The 23,091-nt window shown below is 36.0% G+C and overlaps 1 protein-coding gene across 24 annotated transcripts in view; it reads right to left on the reverse strand.

The window, feature by feature from the left end:
- Positions 1-324: 324 nt before the first annotated feature.
- KIF21A (kinesin family member 21A) overlaps positions 325-23,091 on the reverse strand; it is a 135,480-nt gene continuing 112,713 nt past the window's right edge. For 5 of the 24 annotated variants that reach the window (XM_036459306.2, XM_036459298.2, XM_036459294.2 and 2 more), the window contains 12 exons: positions 22,850-22,855; positions 21,109-21,216; positions 19,269-19,397; positions 16,991-17,029; positions 16,309-16,326; positions 11,224-11,360; positions 9,479-9,659; positions 7,550-7,714; positions 5,497-5,614; positions 4,016-4,186; positions 2,171-2,370; positions 325-1,613 (listed from right to left, as the gene is read on the reverse strand). In XM_036459306.2, coding sequence (XP_036315199.1) covers positions 1,520-1,613; positions 2,171-2,370; positions 4,016-4,186; positions 5,497-5,614; positions 7,550-7,714; positions 9,479-9,659; positions 11,224-11,360; positions 16,309-16,326; positions 16,991-17,029; positions 19,269-19,397; positions 21,109-21,216; positions 22,850-22,855 — 1,366 coding nt within the window. In that variant the 3' untranslated portion in view covers positions 325-1,519. The remainder of the gene's footprint in view (positions 1,614-2,170; positions 2,371-4,015; positions 4,187-5,496; positions 5,615-7,549; positions 7,715-9,478; positions 9,660-11,223; positions 11,361-16,308; positions 16,327-16,990; positions 17,030-19,268; positions 19,398-21,108; positions 21,217-22,849; positions 22,856-23,091) is intronic. The other 19 variants (XM_036459300.2, XM_036459295.2, XM_036459288.2 and 16 more) reach the window with 13 other exon arrangements.

Below are 23,091 nucleotides of genomic sequence, written 5' to 3' on the forward strand. Positions count from 1 at the left end.
GAACAACTTGTTGCTATGACATGCACTGACCACCAGGGGGCAGATGCTCAATGCAAAAGCTGCTCCCTGGTGGTCAGTGCACTCCCACAGGGGGAGCACTGCTTACCCAGAAGCCGAGCTCACAGAGAGCGTGCAAAGGGGCAGTGGTGGGAGCCTCTCCCACCTCTGTGGTAGCGCTAAGCATGTTCGACTGCCAGCTTAGGTTCCTGGACTGCGAGAGGGCACAGGCTAGGCTGAGGGACTTCCCCTCCCCCACAAGTGCACAAATTTCATGCACCAGGCCTCCAGTATAATTAGAAAAAACAATAGAATAAAAATAATTCCTAGCAATATGTTTATTTAAGCCCTAGCTAAGCTTTCATTTACAAGCAAATATTTTTGGAGGGAGAAGGGGTGAGGGGGGCAGGATTCACAAGACAATATGTTCAAATGTTATAACATCTACATAAAAATTAAACTTGCAGAATTTACAAATTAATATTCTAAACAGACATAAATTATACATCCTCTTGCAAAATCCAATCTATAGCATTTAAAAATTCATACAGTAACAATGTAAGACATTTTCTTTTTACATCCTACCTATTTACATAGCTTTTCCCACCACAGATGATACAGTTTTCATCATAGCTACCAAGTTTGCAAACATAGTGTATTTAAAATATATTTAGCAGCATATAAAAAAATTAGACAAAAGGGGAGGAAATACTACTATTAAATAAAAATGAAATTAAAAGGTAATCATAGAAACAACTCCATAGGAAAATAGATCAAAATATATTTCTGCTAGGACATCAAAAATGTTTCCCATCACAGAATATATGCACACCACTAATACAACAATTAACGGCATTTTAGTCCTGAGCACAGGATATATATATATATAGCACAGCTGCAAAACTTTGGTCAATACAAGTAAACGTCAACATTTTACACAAACTGCTCAACATTCTTTGTTAGTAGATAAAGGTCAATTCCACCTTATGAAAAATCATCAACATTATTCATGTTATTTTTTGGGAACTTTGAAATTTGGAAACCCTCCATAGACTGATATCAATACCAGACAAACAGACCACAATTTGACTACATTTCCAATATATTTAAATATGGTAGTCATCTGAACAGACTATAAATGAGTAAACCATCAGTGGGTTGCATAATATTCCAAGTGTATTTTCTGACTGTCACAAAAGCAGACATTTTGTAGTTCAAATAATTTGAAAGCGTGTGTTTTTTTAATAGCTAGTCACAAAAATCCAGCCATGATAAAAGTGTGAATCAAGCAGTATTATCAGTTATTGGGACACACATGTATTCAGAGATGTTACTATTAAGCACACAGGATTGTACACAATTTTACTAGAATACATTTATATTCAGAAGTTGGATTCAGATATATAGCTTCCTGTTAATTCCATTCATAAGTTTTTGCCTAATAAATGTAGTGTAATATTTTCCACGAAGAATATACAGAGTATTATCACAGTATTCAGTTTATGTCTATCTTCATTCATGTTTAATTACTGACAATGTCTTCACCCAGATCTCCTGTGTCAGAGATCTGACCATCTTGCAAATTGCGAGCCTTCCAAATTCTCACAGTTCGATCGCTACAAAATAATAAATTAAAAATGAGAAAATAGGCAGAAAGATAAAGAAACAGCTATTACAATTACTTATCATGGAAACATTTTCTAAATAGTCTTTAATAGATGTAAGTAAAAATATAGCTTGTGCCATAAGTATATCTAACAGGGCATCATAATAATAATATTAAAAATAGCTCATATTCAATGGACACAGATAGTAGGGGGGTGAGGACACATGCTGGGAGGTGGAAGTTGCTGGTGAGAGGTCAATGGGGGAAAAAAGAAGACGTGTAGTACTTTAAACAATAAAGAATTTAAATTAAATAAAAAAGCTCAGTAGAAAACGGCAAAAACATAACTCATATTATCAAGAGTATGTGCCAGGCATTGTTACGTGTGCCCTTTAAGTACATTATTGCACTTAATTCTCTGTAACTAGCATAAGTAGATAATGCTATTATTCCATTTTTATCGATGAGCAAATTGAGTCCAATGTTTTCATGTTCTACATTTCCAGTATTTATTAAATCTGAACACAAGTAGCTAACATAGAAAAAAATCCCATAGGAAAAACTTACTCAGCTGCAGTAAAAATGTGGGTGGAATTCACACATATGGCATTGATAGGGCTATCATGGCCCTTCATCTCTCCAACTGGCACAAAAGTATCCACATTCCAGAGTTTCAGAATGCCCCCTCTGCAGCCACTGAGCAAGACCGGGTGGCCTGGCACCACTCCCAGGGCACAGACCCAATCCTTGTGTGCGTTTGGAACTTGCTGAGAGAAATAAGAGAAATCAGAAGCTTAGGGGGGCATACATTTTCACACCCAAAAATATTACAAATATTTTTTATTGATAAAACTCAATTTTTGGAATGCTGAATGGCTGCAAAATGTAAAATCATTTTCTATGCAATCACTCTTTGGGACTTAAAAAAATCTATAATTTGCCTCACTAATTATCATCAGTAATATCAGTATTAAAGGCTTATAATGTTAAAAATCTATAAAATCTAAAGGACTTAGAAAGTATACAAAAGTTGTCAAACATTACATCGTCTTCATAGGCAATAAATATCTCACCTTTTCCAAATGTATTTAATAAAACAAATTTAAAAACTACAACCTGGCATGTAGACTCTAAGGATTGCCTCATAAAAATCAGTGACTTAAACTTTTGTAGAAGACCGGAGCTAATTTATCCTTCCTATATAATAAAAGCCTAATATGTTATGTGTCCCATCTTCAACCAATCAAAGCATAATATGTAATGAAATGCTAAGGCTGCTCAACTGCTCACTATGATGTGCATAGACCATCAGGGGGCAGTCAACCAGCCAACCAGTTGCTATGATGTGTACTGATCACCAGAGGGTAGACACTCTGACCAATAGGTTAGCTTGCTGCTGGGGTCCAGCTGATTGGAACTGAGATAAGCCAGACACGCCCTGGAGCCCTCCCGTTGTCCCTCCTGGCTGGCCAACCACCCACATCCCTCCTCTCCCCAGCCCCAATCATGCACCAGTGGGGTGTTTTGGCCTGGCCTGCACCCTCTCGCAATCTGGGCTAAGGGACCCCCTCTCTGCCCCAGTGCACAAATTTTGTGCACCGAGCCTCAGGTATATTATAATAAGCAAACAATAATTGCAAGATCAGACTGTATGACTATATTTTATGCATAACTATTTTATATACACAATATAAATGTCACACCATAAATGTGTGTGTTTATAAAAGCTTTTGAGTGCAATATATGCATCTGTTTCTGTTTTTTCTATTAATATTCCATGCTACTTATTTAGTTTTGTCTAGTCGCAGGCAGGAAAGTAGTAGCAACTGCAACACATACACACCTGTACATGTACAGGAGAAAGCCTGAAACTGAGAACAATCTTATCTGTTAGCTAATTTCCCTGGGAATTAGGGAAATAGAACAATATTTGATTGTAATGACACACAACATTTCAATCCAATTAGTGTTCTAAAGAAAACGAGAGAACCAACAGTTTTAGACGCATGAAGATGTTCCTGTAAGTTGAGGAATCATTTACACTATGTTGACTTTAGCTAAACTCGTTACTTTGTGGAATATGTGTACATAAAACAAAACAAAACAAAATGAGAAACTATCACAGCTCTACACCAAGACTGATTTTATTCAATGAGCACATACATGAGACAATCCCTGATCTTTTAGTGTCTAGTCTTCTTTTGTTGGTGAAATATTTAATAAATGTCGAATGTTGCCCTTCTCATAATTAGTAACTCAGGAGGGTGAAAAGGAAATACTCCTTAAGAGGAAGCCCTTATTAATATCATTCCTAAACAATGAAAATCTACACAGAGGCTCTTCAAATTCTTATGTAGACTGCTGAGTGGCTCTGAAAGACCGACTCCATTTTGTGAAAAGGTTTTACATTACCTGCAGAAGGTCTTTTTGTGCTAAGTCCCATTTCTTGATTCCATTATCTCTGGACCCACTAAATAGGTTATCCCCTTGTATGGTTAGTGCCTCAATGCCATCGTAATGAGGGGGCTCAAAATTGTGGGTGGGACTCACAGTTCCAAGAGCCCCTTCAGTTACATCAAACATCTAAAAAATAGCAAAAAAAAAAAGCAGTCATCATATTTAACTTAAAATAAGCAGGTATATGTACATTCACAGAAATGCATACACATGTATAGTCATCAGAAATTTGTTTCGTTAGAATATCTCACTGAGTTAACTAAATTACCTGGTCTGTTCCACTCAGGATGAACCTAAGTCCCACTTTCACACTATTTTGCTTACGTGTCTCATGCTTACATGCCTGTTAAGAAAGGCAATCAAATTTTTTCATGTATAATCCAGTTGAAAATCAAATAACATAATTGTTATTTAAACATTACTAGAAAGCACTGCAGTCCTGGTGGCCATTTCAAATCCCCTTTACCATTTATTTTAAAACCTTACCTTTATTTCAAAACCTTTCATTCCCCGCAGTTGCCCTCACCTCTATAAACTGTTGATCTTGTGATTTCCTAAAAAGGCCAGCATGACCAAAAACATATTTTTGGACCCTTTCCTCCATACCAAAGTTTCCTTTTATCTGCAAACATTCTCTTACCCTTCCTTTCTTTTCAGATGCTAGAGTGTACTTACTTCTTCCCACAGTTCACATCTTTGATCTGGTTCTAACTCCTCCTACCACCTCCATTAATTGCCACTTCACTCTTCTCACACTTCTCTTCTCCACTAAGCCCATTCCCTAAGCATATAGACATGCTCAAGTCTACTGAATACAAAATCCTCTCCCCTTCTTCATTCGATTTTCAAGTCTTACTCAGAGCTACACTCTCCCTTACCATACCCTCTTTTTATTCCTATTCAAGGCTCTTACAGAGATTTCCCAAGGCCAAATCTTATCAACTCCTCTCCTTTGTCATGTCATCTACTCGAACTCCTTGAACATCTGCTTCTATTAGAATGGCTTCCAAGCCTACATCTCCAGTTATAACTCATCATCAACTCTGGGCTTGCCTTTCTAATAGTCTGCTGGCCTACATAAGGATGGCCTCTGTTATTACCTCCAATTTAACATTTCCAGAATCAAACTATACATCTTTCCTGAGCTTTTTTAAAAAATCTGAAGACCATAGTATGCTCAGTATAAAAGATGGTGACAAGGAGACTCGAGTATTAGTTGGGTGACTGAGTTAAAAATCTTTAAAATCCTTCTCAACCTATCTTCTATCAAAAATGGGAAGATATCATTAAGTAAGATCATAAAATCAGGAATTCTGAGTGAGGAAAACATCAGAAAGAAAAAGAAAAGTCTAGAAATAGGAAAAACAAAAATTAATTAAGAGAAAGGGTGAGTTTTAATACTTCAAACTATAATTCAGCAATCCTATTATACACACTTTGATGTAATGATCCTTGGAGCCAGTGATGATTAGATCTTGTCCATTGGAAATCTGATCTACAGTAAGGCACATCACAGGGCCTAAGTGTCCTGTTAACTTTCCTGTAGATTGGAACCTTTAAAAAGAAAGAAAAATAATTTTCTTTGAAAATATTCCTTAGCATGCTGATGCCAACCTTCAACATAAATAATCTATATTCTTTGATAAAATAGTTTACTAATATTTTTATTTTAGCTCCATCTCTATTCAACTCTATTCAAAATTCGTTTTTTAAAAATAGCCAAAAGAAGTGGGAAGAATCCTAATGATGGTATTCCAAAGCTGAGGAATGTCATTTAGGTAGTAAACAAAGAGGAAGCAAAAGTCAAAAAAATTGCTTATGACTAATTTTAACTCCCAACCCAAGTCTAGAAAAACATTAAATATCTAAACATGTGATAGACATATTACTGATGTTAATAGATTCAATTTGATTAAAACAACTATATCATTAAAATAATTTGTCTAATAAATAAGAATATAGAGAAAATAAGATTGTTTTATTAAACACACACACAAATACCCTCACCTATACAAAAATAAAGATAGGCAGTCAAGTATACACATACATACATGCATTTATCTATGCACACATATTTATATAAATACATACATCAGAAAATAGGTGGTACATTTTATCAGTTATTATAAATATATGAAAATGACGAGAACATATATTGGGCTGGTAGGAAAATGTGTGGTGTCAATCAATAGGAGTGACCGTAAGCCTTCGTTTCATAGTCCTATCTTAAATCCCATTGCCGGAATGCAGACATGAATTTGGCTTTCGAATATCAGTTTCTTGAAAACTGTTCTGTTAGTTACTTTATTAATATGAATCAGTATTTAATCATGCTGCTGAAATCAACCAGGTCTAACTCTTCCGCAAAATAAAAAGTATGAAGGTTTTTCAAAACCTGATGTCTTTTCTGCCTTATGTCATGATTTGTGTATCTTCCTGTTTGGTGTTCCTGATATGAGTCAAATGTACTCTCTTTAAGAATAAACTAACTCCTCACTTTTCTAAGTTTCTTAAACATTTTATTTCTACAACAGCACTGAGGATGGTGGTGCCCCTCTTTCTTTCTCCATCATCTATCTATAAATTATGCTTGTTATACTGTCTCAGCCATCTGTTTAAATGTTATAACTAGTTCTTCGGAAAGTTTCTCAAATAACTATTCCTTTGATTTACCAGTGACGAAGCCCTGCTAGAGGGGAGGTGCCCAAATTGCAAACTTTCCTCAGGGCCCTGTACAAGCCTGTTTAAAGGCCTTTATCCTCCCTTATAACATAAGGTCTCCAAAGGCAGAGCCACATTTGTCCGGAGTCATCTGTATTCCCAGGATCTGACACAGTGCTGGGCAGTGCTTGCTTTAGCTGATGTTTAGTAAGTATTTAACAAACAAGTGAATGTTCTCTTGCTGCCAACATTTTAAGAACTGGAAAAGAAACTAAAATAAGTACTCAACTAAAGGATAAAAGCTCCTATTTCGTGGCAAATGAAAATCAAAGATGTATTGCCTCACATTTCAATGTATCAATCTCTTTACTTTTTAACCACTTTATCTTCTTGATAGTCACAGAAACCCTTTAAGGTTTTATGCCCACATTTGTTCATTGACATCTATACACTAAAAAATTTAGAGATATAAGATGTTTAAATAATATTGCAAAGGTACTGGTAAAACTAGGATGAGAATGCTGGTCTCTTCCTAGAAAACAACTCAATTTGTAACAAATATTAAGAAAGGCTAAGGTTTTAATCCTATTTTTCTCCATACTCCCCCCCCCCCCCGCCCCAATCAATGCTACTTAAAAGAAAGAAAAAAAAAATGTGAGTTTGCTAAAGAGAACAGAAGAGACCTTTGGAGGTGTTGGACTGAATAGAAAAATCCTATGATTTTCCTATTAACTTCTGGGGTTACAAAATTTAGATTTCAGATGCACTAGTAATGTCTGAATGCTGTATTTTCCATGTGTAAGAAGTACATTGTCTTCTACATTCTACCTTTTAAGATCCCACATTCTGACAGCATTGCCAGAAGCTGCATACAGGAAAGTGCCAGTTGGGTTCAGTGCAATTTGATTGATCTGGTTCTCTCCAGAAGGAATAGCTACCGTCCGGCTGGTACTGGCAGAGCAAACATCTCCAAGAGTAACTTGACCTGAAGATCTTAACAGAGACAGAACAAAACAAAAAATAAAAGTCACCATTTCTGTTCGTGAGTTCAGCTCAAAGTTCCATGAATTCTTAGAAACCTGCTATATGCAACAGCAGCATCAATGCCCTTTTTGATCACTGTATGCACAGAACCCAGCACCGCACACACGCATAGCTGGCACCTTACATATTTTGAATGAATAAAACAAGATGACATGCTTAAGACTCTTAAATTGCAATTCTGTTATAAGTTAAGAATTATAAGCCCTGAATCAAGAATTATTAAAATATTCAAAAAAGATTAGGTGACAAAAATTAAAAGTCAAACAAAAAACAAAAACCCCTCAGCAAATGAGAGTGTCAAATAGGTGATTCATTTTTTCTGCAGTTTTCAGAAGCCCCCTGAGAGCCAGGCCAACCAATATTGTTTTAATTTATAAAATTTGCCCTTTTGAATTAAAGCCTCTGAGGACTTTTAAAATTATTTTCCATTTTTATTTACTTTAGCCCATTCATACTTGAAATATTTACTATGTGTTAAAAACTTAAACATAACTTATTTCTATTTCCTCTGGTAAATTCTCAAGGGTAAGCATATTTTTAATTTTTTAAACATGCTCATAGCTAACTTCTAAAAATCAAGTTATAATTAACTTTTTCAAATTTGACTTTAGGGAATCAATTGGATTGGTAACTTTCTAACATCTTTTTTAAATAAAATTCCCCTCAAGAGACTTGTATTCAGTACAAAAATTAGTAGTTCTCCAAATACAAATTAGCAATTAAAGATTAATAATCCATACCCTACAAATTATTAACCCCTATTCTAAATCCCTAATTTTAGTAAAAATTAATCTTTCCTATGCTCCCTTCTTTTATTTAAGCCATCAAAGTTCACCCTCAATTTCAATTATAAAACAGTTCATCAATCTTATGGCAAAAAGAATCATTATTTGCTCCACATTTTATAGACATATACGATAGACATAGAAAACAAACTCATCCTCCAATAGTCCACTATGACCTGCAGTTATGAAATGTGTGCTAACATCAAAGTTAATACTATAAGTCCCTCCCCAACCCAATATACCTATCAATTAATCAATACTTGCCAATTAAAGATTACAATCACTTCTTAACTATCTCCAATGGTTATATATGCCATTTTCCAAGGAGCATTATTCAGTTGAAGCAGCAATGTAAGCCATTTAACTACAACACATAGTAAATACTATGAAATGTGATACCTTGGTATTAGGGAGCATGGAAATATAAAATATATATTTAGTCACAGATCAAATTATTTACCCTTTCCTGTTTAATACTAAGTAACCATATTTTATTTTCTCAATAGTATTTTTCCCTTTACTTTATCTGTGTTCTTATTATAAACATTTTACCATCCTTTGAAAATAGGCAGATATCCTCTATAATAAAAGGCTAATATGCAAATCAACCAAAGAACAGAATGACGAGTCATTGCACTGACCAACAGGGGGCAGATGCTCAACACAGGAGCTGCCCCCTGGTGATCAGTGCACTCCCTCAGCGGGAGCACCACTCAGCCAGAAGCACCACCTGACTCCTCAGCAGCACAGAGAGTTGGACATCCCCTGAGGGCTCCTGTACTGCAAGAGGGCACAGGCTGGGCTGAGGGATCCCCCCGCCCCAGTGCACAAGTAAGTAAATAAAAATGCATTTATAGTGCTATCTTTTCTTATATTTTATAAACAAGAACTATTTGCCTTTTATGCTACTTATCTTTAAGTTACTTACGTCAGTGTTCGAACACATTTTGCTGAATCTCTAATATCCCACACCTTAATATAAGATGTTGACACAGTGAAGACCAGGCTTGTATAATTACAGTATTTTACAGACACAACATTATTGGGATGACCTCCCAGTGACATTATCTCCTGCCCGGTCACCAGATTCCATACTTTACAAGTACGATCTAAAACAAACAAATAAACAAGGGTAAATACTGTCAGCATGAACTAAGTTAGGTTCTCCTTACAAAAATTATTTAAACAATTTCTCTCCTATGAAAAATAAATGAGATAAGAAATCAGTAATTATCCCATTAATCTGCCACAGGCATCCTTAATCCACCCCTGACCTTCTGCAGCAGGTTCAAGGGCAAAGTAGGAGTAAAGGATTAGATGAGAGCCAGGGATGTCTGTGCATGCATTACGTGGGTATTGAAAAATAATTACATAAAATTTTGAAAGTCATATCAAATAAATCAAACTCTTCAAAACCTTCTGCTTTGATCACGTCCCTACCTTCTCACAACACACCACATGCATAAGCAGCTTTTTTTTCCAGGGGTCACTGTGTGATGAATTTTATTTCTGACGCACAAACATAAGCCTAAAACTATTCTATGTTGTTTTTGTATTTTTTGGTATGACGACAATCTAATTATCCTGGAGAGATCAATTTAATTAGAATCATTAGGAAAGCATATTTTCACAGAGCAGATTATTTCTAAAATGGGAACTGTTTGCCATAATTTACAGTTCACAAGTTCTAGCAAGATTCTTATGTCAGTCATAGATAATGAACAATAAATGTTTGCTGATTAAACTGAATCTTATAATATCCTTAAATACTAATTAACTTTTACTAGTTCCCCAAGTTCCTATACAGGCTTTTTTCTTACCTTCCTAGCCTCATTGCCTACTACTATTCAACCCAACTGGATTTCATTTCCAAACATACCCCACTTTTACCTCCATGTCTCTGCTCATGTTGTTCTCTAATCTTGGTTGCCAATCCTCACCTGTCAATATGCAAACCATCCTATAAGGTTCACTTTAAATCCCCCATTTGTCAAAGCCTTCCTGTTTCTCACAGATTGCCAAATCTCTCCATTTTCCGAAACCCTAAAACTCTTGGTGTATAACTCTTCCAAGTGTATACAGTTGAGTTCTAAGTACCTGAAATTGTACCAAAGAGGTTAAGATTGAAGGTCTGGAAACGAGTGGACCCAGATTTTCAATCCTGGCTCTTCCACTTCCTGGCTAAGTTTTCCTGGGAAAATTATTTAATATCTTGAATCCTCAATTTCTTTATTTGCAAAATTGGGGTTGTAGTGAGAATTAAAATGAGATAAAATTTTTGTAGTGTCTAGCATAGTCTCTGAAATACAATAAGTGTTCAAGAAATGGTGGTTGCCTCCCACCTTTTCTTTTCCACACTTTGCACTGCAATAGCCCCTGGTACATCGTTATATGAACTGCACTATTAAGCTCAGGCCCTGCATGCATTGGGTACTCAGTTACCAAACAGAGATGTAATCTCTCAATATTCTATTTACAAAACATCAGCAGAGATTTTACTTTCTTCCCAAGTATGAGATGATTTTATAGTTTATGCAATTCAGTGGCTAAATGAGATGATCTTTCATATCCTTAGGGGTCTTAAGCAGTTTCACTTAGTTTTGGTCAAAGCTTGTTAAAAATGCAGTCATTTCAAAAAAATCTTAAATACCCCCATGAAACCACTCCTAGCACCTTTTGATCCAGTGAAGAGGAGGTCATCGGTGGAATCCACACAGAGCACAGCTTTTGTGTGCCCCTCAGCTATGTGAACACACTGCAGGGCAGAAGCTTTGATTCCTTTTGAGGCAGGACATGGGTTGATTATGCCCCTGAGTTGGGAAGTGGAGGGGAAAAAAACAAAGAAATAAAACTGACATCAGTAGCTATACCATGAGACTAATTTCAGTTTTTCCCTGACTTTAAGAAGTCTTTCTAAATAATTAGTAACAAAATTCAGGCTGCTCCTTCATCTCTTTTTTAAGCCAGAGGACAGAGACAATGTGTGAAGTAGCAGCAATGGAATACATCAACTCATTAGGCACCAGCTAACAGCTGCGCTCTATAAAGAGCAAAGCCTACGGCATATTTGGATTTTCTTATTAACAATTTCATCTCTTCAGAATTTAATGAAGCAATATTGGGAGCTGTTTGGGTGTTGTGAATTCTGACAAATAAGAAAGTATATAGGGTAGCACTTGGAAGATGTGACTCTGTATCAAAAAGGACATTCTTGAGAAAGTATAACACATACCATCTAAAATACTGAGAAAGCAAATTTCAAACAAATTTGCAAAAAGACAAGATTGGAGTTTCTGCTTTATGCTGCTGGTCTATGCAATATGGAAATGTACAGATTATCAAAACATCATTCCTATTCTAAAGGAGTTTAATGCAGGATCTGAATTGAAATAATTGTGTCAGGAAGACTAAAGAGAGAATGAATTAAGTCATGATAAATATATCAGTCAGAAGTTTCTTTGTTTATAGCAGGAAGAAAAATTATATTGAAGTATGTCCATTATATAAGACACATGGCATAATATTAGGACAAATACAGGGGTAAAACAATACTGTTTCTACTTCTTGATGAAACAAAAACAATCTTCAAGAGATATCGGGTCTAGTAATAATTAATGTCGTTTTTAAACATTCGTTTAAAATCTTGCTTGGCATTGACTTGTATTGACATAACCTTCAAACACGAGGTATCTACAGAACGTGTGAAGTGCAATTAAGTTTTGCTTGAAAAAGTTTGTGTTTGGTTTGGTTTTTGTTGCAAAACTAGGGCTAAGAAGATGGTGGCTGAAGAGCATATTCGGCACTGCATGCTTTACGAGTTCCAATTAGGAAGAAAAGCAAGTGAGGCTGCAAAAAACATCTGTAGTGCTCTTGGTCAAGATGCAGTTAGCGCCAGAAAATGCCAGCGTTGGTTTGAGAAATTTCGCGAGGGAAATATTTCGTTCGATGACAAGAGTGGTCGAGGCCGTGTGTCCAATTTTGATCAAGAAGCTCTTCAAGCTCTTTTGGTGCAAAATCCTCAAATTACCCAACAAGAGCTTGCGACAACTTTAAATTGTTCACAAAAAACAATTTCCAATCAATTGCGTGCACTTGGCAAAGTCCAAAAGTTTGGAAAATGGGTTCCTCATGAGTCGACCGACAACAACCGTAATCAAAGAGTCACAATTTGCAGTTCGCTCCTCTCTCGTCAAAACCGTTTGCCGTTTTTAGAGCAAATTGTTACCGGAGATGAAGAATGGGTGCTGTATGTTAATTTGAAAAGGCGGCCTCAATGGTTGGACAAAAATGAGGCTCCGCAGCCCACGCCAAAACCTGACTTGCATGCGAAAAAAGTGATGTTGTGTGTTTGGTGGAATTTTAAAGGAATTCTTCATTATGAACTTTTACCATCTAACCTAGGGGTGTCGAACTCAATCAGAGAAGGGGCCAAAATCTAAAATCCAGCCTAAATCGCGGGCCGAATGGTTTACTGGACAGTCATAAACTGTCATTGTGATGGAAACGCAGCAGAGTGCAGTGATGACAGCGCGGTGCGGGCCACATTGCAAGGCCTGGCGGGATGGATTTGGCCCGCGGGCCTTGTGTTTGACACATGTGAATTCTAACCAAACCATTACAAGTGCAGTGTATAGTGCCCAATTGGAAAGGTTAGCCCAAGCTTTAAGAGAAAAAGAACCCGCGCTGATTAATCGGAAGGGCGTAATTCTTCACCACGATAACGCACGACCGCATACTGCAAGAATCACTGCTGAAAAACTGCGCCAGTTGGAACGGGAAGTTCTCCCTCAACCTGCATATTCTCCTGATATTGCCCCTTCCGATTACCATTTGTTTCATTCTTTGCAAAACTTTCTTCTTGGAAAAAAATTTAATAATGAAGAATGCCTCAAAAATGCATTGACCGAATTTTTTGCATCAAAATCACAAGAATTTTACAACAGAGGGATTAAAATGCTTCCTGAGCGTTGGGCACAAGTAGTAGAAAACAATGGCAACTATATTGTTGATTAAATTTTGTTGTATTGTTTAAATAAATTCGATTTAAAAAAGTATTAGAAAACGACATTGATTATTACTAGACCTAATACAAGCAGCAGAAATGACAAAGAAGAAATGCAAGCCCAGACTAAGTAGAACTAATAAATGGAGACATCTGGTGAATTCGGTTTTTAAATCACTATACCATAGTTTTTCAATGTATACGCCTGTGGGGACAAAAATCAAAATCAACACAGTACTTCCACTGGTACTCTAAGAAGATCAATAAAGGGGAAATCATGCAGACCCAATTCCAGAAAGGAGGGGAAAAGTGAATTTCAGAAATTAGAGATGAATAAAATTATTATAAAAGCTCATCAATAATAAACAAGCTGATTGATCTCATGAAGGAAATTATTTATAGGGTTACTCGGCAGCAACATAGGGGAAAGTCAAGATATGTTGACTCCAATAAGGCTCGTATAATCAGCTTTTCAAAGGAAATCCTTGTAGAAATGGGTTAAAACAAAACTGTTGTAGTAAGGTAGTTTCAGCAGTGCTTGGAGTCACACCTAATGGTTCAATAATCCTGTCAGTCTAAATGAAGGTCTTCAAAATCTAGTCATGCTTTTTCTAGCTCTAAAGACAGAAATGGTATGTTTACTACACTGAAGTATTTTTAAAAATGGCTACTGTGTTGTATTGCCTAGAAAAAGTGACTGAAACAACTTTCACTTATTGTTAAGAATGTATTTAGCATGAAAGTAATCACTGAATGATATCCTATATAATAAAAGGCTAATATGCAAATTGACCAAACTGCAAAATGACCGGTCACTATGACACACACTGACCACCAGGAGGCAGATTCTCAACCCAGGAGCTGCCTCCTGGTGGTCAGTGCCCTCCCACAGGAGGATGCCGATCAGCCAGAAGCTAGGCTTATGGCTGGGGAGTGCAGTGACAGTGGTGGGAACCTCTCCCAACTCCGTGGCAGTGCTAAGGATGTCCTACTGCAGGCTCAGGCTCTCTCCCCATGGGGAACGGGCCTAAGCCCTCAGTCGAACATCCCCTGAGGGCTCCCAGACTACAAGAGGGCCCAGGCAAGGCTGAGGGACCCCCTGCGTGCACAACTTTCACGCACCAGGACTCTAGTTGAAACATAAAACTTAACTCAAATATATAATAGAATGTTCAAAGTAGGAAAGTGGTGTAAGTGATTTAGTTATTGATACATGATTAACGGATTGACAATTAGTGGTTCCTCTCCCAACATTTTCAGGAGAAAGTAATATAACTTCTATATTCTACCAAGGCCACATCTAAAATAGAGTTGAGTTCTACATGCCACATTTTCAGCACAATGAAAAACTGGGCACTTTCCAAAAACAGTGGGAGCAGCATGAAGGGCCTATAGACTCTATCACATAAGGAACAGATGATGAAACTAGGCCTATTCAGATGATAAAAGAACATTCACTGGAGAGGACACAGTAGCACAGGGAAAGAGCTGGATATTTAAAGAACTGTCACAAACACTGAAGAAGAGCTATTGGCTAATTCTGATTTAACTCAGGTGTGCTGATGAAAAAAATCAATGAATAGAAATTCAAAGGAGGTAAATTTAGGCTCAGAATTTTATTTTTAAATTTTATTTTTAGGATCTAGCTAAAATGATTTTAAAAAATAAAAGAAGCAACTCATCACTGGAAATGATACCAGGAATTGTTATCAGTAGATACACAAGTACACAGTCTAATGCTATTAATTGCACACATGTGTCAATATGAGATTCTTTAAATGGATGCTCATTAACTTGTTTGTAATGTAAGACTTTATGCAGATTAAAACTGAAATGGGAGCAAAACCTCTCCAAATGTCTGACTCTGGTATTTGAAACTTCCTGTTGCTGTTCGGTTGTTAGCTATGAACTGAAGCCATCAAAACATTGCTTCCCACGTTCACAAATGTGACCTAATGTACAGTCAACTGCCACTTGTTACATCTTAAATATTATAGAAAATAGATGTGTGCATATTCCAACAAGCGGACTATAAAGAAAAAAAAATCATGGGAACAGTCTAAGAGCTGTTTCTGATTTGCATCTAATGACACAAATCATCCTGAGGGGAAAAAATCAGTAGCCTCAATTATGTGGCTATATCTCCAAAAGATTTCCTTCCTTCAAATTATCAGCTTTAACCTAAGAATTTACTAAAGCTTCCCCAATGATATAACACCCAACACAACTCTGTCATGTCAAAAGTTGTAGTAAATATTTGCCACCAAATATACAGTGACTTCTGTGTGGCACAGCTCCAGGAGTCTCTTTCATTGTTATGTGTGTTCATATCATTGATTAGTCACACTTCTGAAGAAAAATAATCTCAATGTTAAATATAGCGTTTTATTAATTAGACACTGAAAAATGCTCTCAGATATTCATAGTATTAGGGTATATATATATATATATATATATATACATATATATATATATATAAAACCTTAACAACAAAGTAATAGAAAAAAAATATAGAAATTGGAAACATACATCCAATCCATGGTATTTTTTTTTTCTATTAGAATTAATCTATTCACATTCTGAAATATAGAAATCAACTTAAAATAATTTCTTTAAGTTAAGGTTAAATGTTGCAAACTTGTAAAACAAACTTTATTTGAAGGAGAGAAAAAAAAGTTTATTGTTGTTCCATGCAAACAAAATAAAGTTTGTAATGCTGTGAATGAGATTAATTTCATCTCCCTCCCCCTGCCTACCTTTTGGAGGATCTACTGCTGATCAGCAAAATGGCCATACACAGGGAAACGAGTGCAAAAAGAGAGAAGACAAATGATAAGTGGGAAGAAGAAATGACAGCAAAGATGAAAGAGAAATTAAGAGTAAAAAAAAAAATCCTTAACATCAAAAATGCAACATTGTTACTTTTTAAATATCATCAATCAATAGCTCTTTTTTTAAAGCTCTTCTACATTCTATTTCTTCCTCTCTTTTTTGGTACCATAGTACCCTTCTTTTTCTAGCATATCTTTTTTTTTTTTTTAATCACAAAACCTCCCATAAACTCTATTTAAAATGCTAAACAAACAAGAAAAGATAACCGTACTGACCTCCCACATTTTTTTTTTTATTGGAAATAAAAAAAATCACTGAAGAGCAAAATTTCTTGAAATCAGTATTCATAGAACTTAATTACTTAAAAAAAATCTAGGTTACAAATAGAAAACAAATATCACAAGCTTTTATGTTATTATACAAAAAACTTTGCCACTACTTTTGTCTAAAAGGTGCATCATTAAAATGAATATGTTAAAAAGTATTAGTGCATCTAGCTGGTTTACAAGTTATGCATGCAACAAAAATGAGATTTGCTTAGTTACTACGAAGACATTTTAGAACACCATGAAATGCCAGAATTTAGAAAAGATAGAAAGAAAGTACCTGTGTACCTCCGACAGAGAGGAATCACTTTCATCAGACCTACAGCGAAAGAGTTAGAATTATGAGGAGAAAGAATGCAGATGTCAACAGATAAAGACACAGAGGTTGAAATGAAAATCAACAGTATTATTGAAATATGGTAAACACTTCCTTTATCGTGCCCAGCTTCTCTATTTGTACTGGATAACAGCAAACTCAATGTCTAGCTAAGTCAGACAAGCTATTCGATTCTTTTATTTCCTACCAAGACTTTGGGGAGAAAATATACTAATTCACAGAGCCTGTCTATCCTTATTTCTAAAATTTAGGTTCAAAGAGGAGCCGTAGCAAGTAAAATATATCACTTCAAGTTTCTTTCTATTTAATATACTAGCACCAGAAAATGTTTTCCATTTTAATAACTAGTCATGAATTTTATTCATCTTGATAATTACTTTAGATTTGAACTCTTTACTATGGCTGTTGCACAAACACATTACATGTTTGAAAGGAAAGCAAATCACTAAACTTAATAATTTTTTGTTTTAACTTATCTTAAGAATATGGAATTCTGACCTCTGACCAGGGAGTCCCTCGCTAATAGCTGGATTAAAAAATAGTAGGATTTTTATAATAGATGACCCACTCCTGTCAGCAGTGGGTCCTATCACAAAACCTCCAAGTCCAGCAGTGAGTCTGGTTATTATGAAAATCTATTTACCTGTAAAATAAGTTTGGGGAGTATGAAGGGATGGTAAGTGCTGCTGGCATGGAATGTAACCAGAAACAATGTGTAGATGGTGAAACACGCTAGTCTCAAAAAGGAGCCCCCAAAAAAGTGATCCCAAAGGTGGCTGAGCTTTTGAAAGTGTAAAGTTCAATTATTCTAAGTGACAACTTTCAGAAATAACAACACAGTCAAATTGTTGGTAGCTGATAAAACATTTCAGTACAAAATGTGGAACTATGACGAGATTGTCAAGATCATCAAAAGACTGGCAGAAAATTTTATGACTGAATGCATGGTAAAGAAAATTTAGTAATTCTTCTATTATTTTCTCAGGTAAATAAGAGATCTGATGTGCTGAAACCGGTTTGGCTCAATAGACAGAGGGTCGGCCTGTGGACTGAAAGGTCCCAGGTTCGATTCCAGTCAAGGGCATATCTTGGTTGCAGGCTCTTCCCCAATAGAGGTGTGCAAGAGGCAGCTGATTCTCTCTCATCGATGTTTCTAACTCTCTATCCCTCTCTCTTCCTCTGTGTAAAAAATCAATATAATATATATTTTTAAAAAGAGATATGATGTAACAATATTAGAGTCTTCTTCAGTAACAGATAACAGTTGCCTATCTAGATCAATTTAAAAGACATGTCATCAGCTGATTAAACCATATTAAATTGTGATCTAGAATTGTATCCATTAATTAGGTAGATTAAGGTTATTTCAACATGTTATTGTGTTTCTCTGTCTACAGAGCCATTCAGCATCATTTAAACATGCTGGACATCTTAAACAAAGTCCTACAAATTTCTGAAATTGTTGAATTATACAGAGAAATTATAACATAAAAAAAATAATTGGGGTGGGAGATTGGATATCAAGTACATCCACATACAATGTTATCATTCAAAATCAAAGCAGGTAAGTCAGAGTTAACAAACACTTTATGGCAGCATTGTTAGTATTGAATTCTTGCAAGAGAGATTCTGGCTCAATGTGAGAATACTTTTTCAATGAATATTTAATGAAAATAGTATTTTCTACATTCCTCCAACTACCCTTCCCCCAGAACATACCCTCAAATCTTCCCCCTTCACCCGTAAGGGTACTTTTTTATTCCAAAAACTATTATATTACTGAAGTTAACTAGTGGATTTGTATAGAACAGTAATCTTTGTAATCTGTTCTATCCACCAAAGATAAAATAATTTGCATATTTTCAACCCAGGCAGTCTGGATTAGAGACTTTTGTATGCTCACAGAAGCTGAAGAATCCCACGAAATTTAAACTTCAGGTGGTCTCAAAGATATTTTTCAAAGCTAATGTACTTATAAAAGAAAGAGCAAGACAAGTGCTGAAAGTATAGCGATGCAAATCTACAGCAGGGAATAATGTTCAGCAGGAAAATAATCTCTATGGTTCATTTCCTGTTGGAACAACACACAAAATATGGCAAGAGTTCACAGGTCAGACTCCATCTCCCACACAAAGAGATGGCTACGTATTTTCTTCAGACTGTATTGACAGGTTCAGAATATTGTAATAAATCGTTGGGGCTCTTTTCTATAATGACTTACTTATCCTGCTGAACTGATGTGTTTCCCTGAGAAACAGTAAGACGATTAAACACATTCAGTTCATTACGGGGCCGGCTTGGTGGGGAAGAAGGAGGTGAAAGACTAGCCTCTGAGGTTCCAGAATCTGAGCTACAAGAAAAAAGAACATTAAATAGGTGGCTTTAATTGGTTATGCTTTGTTAGGAATGTTATATGAAACACGCTTTTCTAAAAAAGCTTTTCATTATGGAAAAATCCTTCCTTCTTCCCTCTCTTCCTTCCTCTTTTCCTTTATTGTAAGATAAAATGCACTCTGAACAATTTAATTTTTTCCCCATTGAATTTTGCTGCATTGGCCACAAGATGGCACTAAAGAAAGAGTTCTATCTGCTGAACTCTAAAGTCAGTACAAATAAAGCAAGCCAAATTTAAAACTATACAGTTTTAGAACTGAGACCAAGATGTTCATTTTACAGACAAGAATCAGACCCAAAAAGTTTAAGAGGGATTTGCCTACTCAATTGATTCATTCATTTATATTTAAAATTACTTATTTGCTCCATTCCCCCATCTCCCAATCATTCTTGAGAGGTCTGATTCAGTAGCAACAAATTACATCTTTAAACACAGAAAGCAAGGATGATTAGAAGGATAATTTCCATGACGTTCATGTCAGCTAAGCCAGTGGTCAAGGCAGAGCGTGTGCATGCTGGCACAGGGAAGGGGGTGGTACAACGCTGTCCACTCAGGTACAGAAAATGTATAAAAACTTACTTTAATATTTATTTTTATGGTAAAGAAATTAGCTTTACCAATAAATATTTAAGTGTAGACTGGCACTGATATTCTCACCCATGGCTGAGTCAAAGACCCACCTGCCACATGCAGCACATTAGGCCACACACGAGGTAGAAGGGTGACAGTGGCCCTCACCTATTCATTCACCTTTCTGCATGTTGAGGTATTGAAATTACCCAGTGGGTCATGAGATTATGTTATGTGTTGTTCAGTAAATAAACCTTCAAAAAACACACAAACAGCTTCTAAAAGATGTAGGCAAGCACTCTCTCTCCAGGGAGCATATGCCTGCTGTTCCCTTCCCTTTCTCCTTTCCCCACCTCTTATCCCCTCACCTCTAAGGGCCCCATGAGACTTGCAACCAGAGGAGCAATGGGCAGTGGCAGCTCGTCCTGAGCTAACCCAGGATCTGTCTCCAAGGCCCCCTTTTCTCTGATTTCCCAGTGAGCCAAGCAGCCCAGCTTCGTCTCTCCTGTTGCTTCTTCAAATATGCCCTTCCTTGTCTCACTCTCCTGTGTATATTTTGGCTGTGGTCAATACATTCTTGCTTGCTTTTCCACAAACAAACAAAATGATTTTAGTAAAATAATAATAATAATAATAATAATAATTGGGGATAATACCTATTTAAACATAAAAAACAGCAAGAAAATGGCATAACTCACACACCCTCCAACACTACTTTTTTTGTCAACCCTGTTAAAGAGATGAAGTCAATGTAGTTTTGTCAGATGACAACCAAAATTAATTTCACATTTTTCTAGAGGACCATATGTAATAAGTCTCACCTCAGGTGTATATTAACTCTTACAGTAATATGCACAAATAATTGGAAAATATATGCGTACACAAGTGCTTAATATTTTTACAGGTGTGTGTGAACAAGAAATTTAAAGACCATTCAGCCAAGCCAATAGCTGACCTGATTGCCATGATTAGTCAAATCTGTCATAACCACAGAACCAGTCTAAAATCTGGAAAATAATTTCACTGTTGTCCTTTAGCATCTAAGTGTAGCAGACATTTTATACAATCTAATAGATAAAAAGCAAGAGTAACTTACTGTTTTTGTTCCTTGGCCTTTGATTTTTCTGCTTTCTCATAGGCCTTTCTCCTGGTTACAGGGGAAGGCTCCGGTAGTTTTTTCTCTGATAGAGATGAAGATCTGGTACTAAAAACAGGAAAAGATTCTGTAGTCATCTAATTTTAAATATGTACATACAACTTTATTTGATAGACATTTAACCTAAATTTTTAATAGATTAATAACTAGAACTCAAAAAAGATTACTTGGAAACAAAAACTAAAAACTAAAAATAGGATAGGAAAATATTATGAGTTATTTTTAGTTAATGGAAGCTTAACAAGCATACATTTAATTTTTAAATTGGCAACCATTTCAAATATGTGCAAACCCATTATCTTTTAATATAAAAAAAATCCATATTCGCCGAAACCGGTTTGGCTCAATGGATAGAGCATCGGCTTGGGGACTGAAGGGTCCCAGGTTCGATTCCGGTCAAGGGCATGTACCTTGGTTGCGGGCATATCCCCAGTGGGGGGTGTGCAGGAGGCAGCTGATCGATGACTCTCTCTCATCGATGTTTCTAACTTGCTATCTCTCTCCCTATCTGTACAAAATTAATAAAAAATATATTTTAAAAAATCCATATTATATTGCCAAATAAAATTTTTTATTTTAAACATAAGCATTTAAGTTTGATTAGAATTGCTTCAATTGAAGAAAAATTGTCATTACAGTTTGGTAAGAACAAAAATATTAGACTATCAGAATATGAGAAACAATGAGATTTAATGAATTACATTTAGACATAGTTACACAAAAAATGCACAATTATTTAAATTAATGACAGTACTTAATTTGTAACTCAGAAATGTTTGTAATTAACATATTCTTGCCTTATAAATTTTAAATGTTGAATAGTAGTTATGTAAAACTATGATTTTTTTTATATGGTGTAATATATTTTAATTTAAAAAATAAATTTCTGCTATTCTTCACTAGTTATATTAATAAAAAAATACAAATTCACTAAAAATGATAAAACAATATCCTCAGAAAGGGTTACATGACTCCTATTTGAACACAAAAATTAGGTATAATTAAATTTTTTTCTAATTGGAGAAAATCAATTTTTAGAACTTCTGCATCCTTTAAATCATAAGGGCCACTTGAGTAAATTATTTAATATATATATATATATATATATATATATATATATATATATAAAAGCCTAAGCCACCATTACGACCAAATGACCAGAACAACCGGTCAACCAGTCACTATGGCATGCACTGAACACCAAGGGGCAGACACTCAATGCAAGAGCTGCCCCCTAGTGTTCAGTGCAGTCCCACAGCTAAACTCTCATGGCCAACCAACTATCCCCACCCCCGCTCCCACTGGCTGGCAAACCTCCAGCGGCCCTTCTCCCCATGACTCCCCTCATCTGGCAGACCCCAGCCGGCCCAGCCCCAATTGGGACTGGACAAGACAGCCCCGATAGTCTCTGATCTCCAGCCAGGCCCAGGGACTCCACCTGTGCACAAATTTCGTGCACTGGGCTTCTAGTTTATGTAATAAAAGTCATGGAATAATGGTTTATAAAAGTTACTGCATCAAGCACAAGACCCGCTCTTAAATTTGTGCAGGATTGCACAAGCATCTGTATTCATGAAAATAAATCATGCAAAAAGAGAGATTCCAAAAGGTATTGTCTACCACCTGTCACAAAGGATACATTTTTCAAATTTAAAAAAGAAAGGCAAAAAGAAGGTATTACCTGAATCTGGATTCCAGGTCATAGATTTAGTCTTGAAGTTCCAAAAGTCTCTACTCATCTGACAGACTACACTGAACACATGTGGGTTCCTAAAATTTGCTGTCACTTCTATCTTACTGCCTTCACCCAAAGCGTTTCTGCTACTATCATCTTATTAAAAAGCAATGAAGCCATAAGCTATCTACTGGTTAGCAATCTGTAGTAGCAAATCCGATAGTTAATTACATAGGCCTCAAGCACAT

Source organism: Pipistrellus kuhlii, unplaced genomic scaffold (assembly GCF_014108245.1).
Source record: "Pipistrellus kuhlii isolate mPipKuh1 unplaced genomic scaffold, mPipKuh1.p scaffold_m20_p_3, whole genome shotgun sequence".
Taxonomy (NCBI): Eukaryota; Metazoa; Chordata; class Mammalia; order Chiroptera; family Vespertilionidae; genus Pipistrellus; species Pipistrellus kuhlii.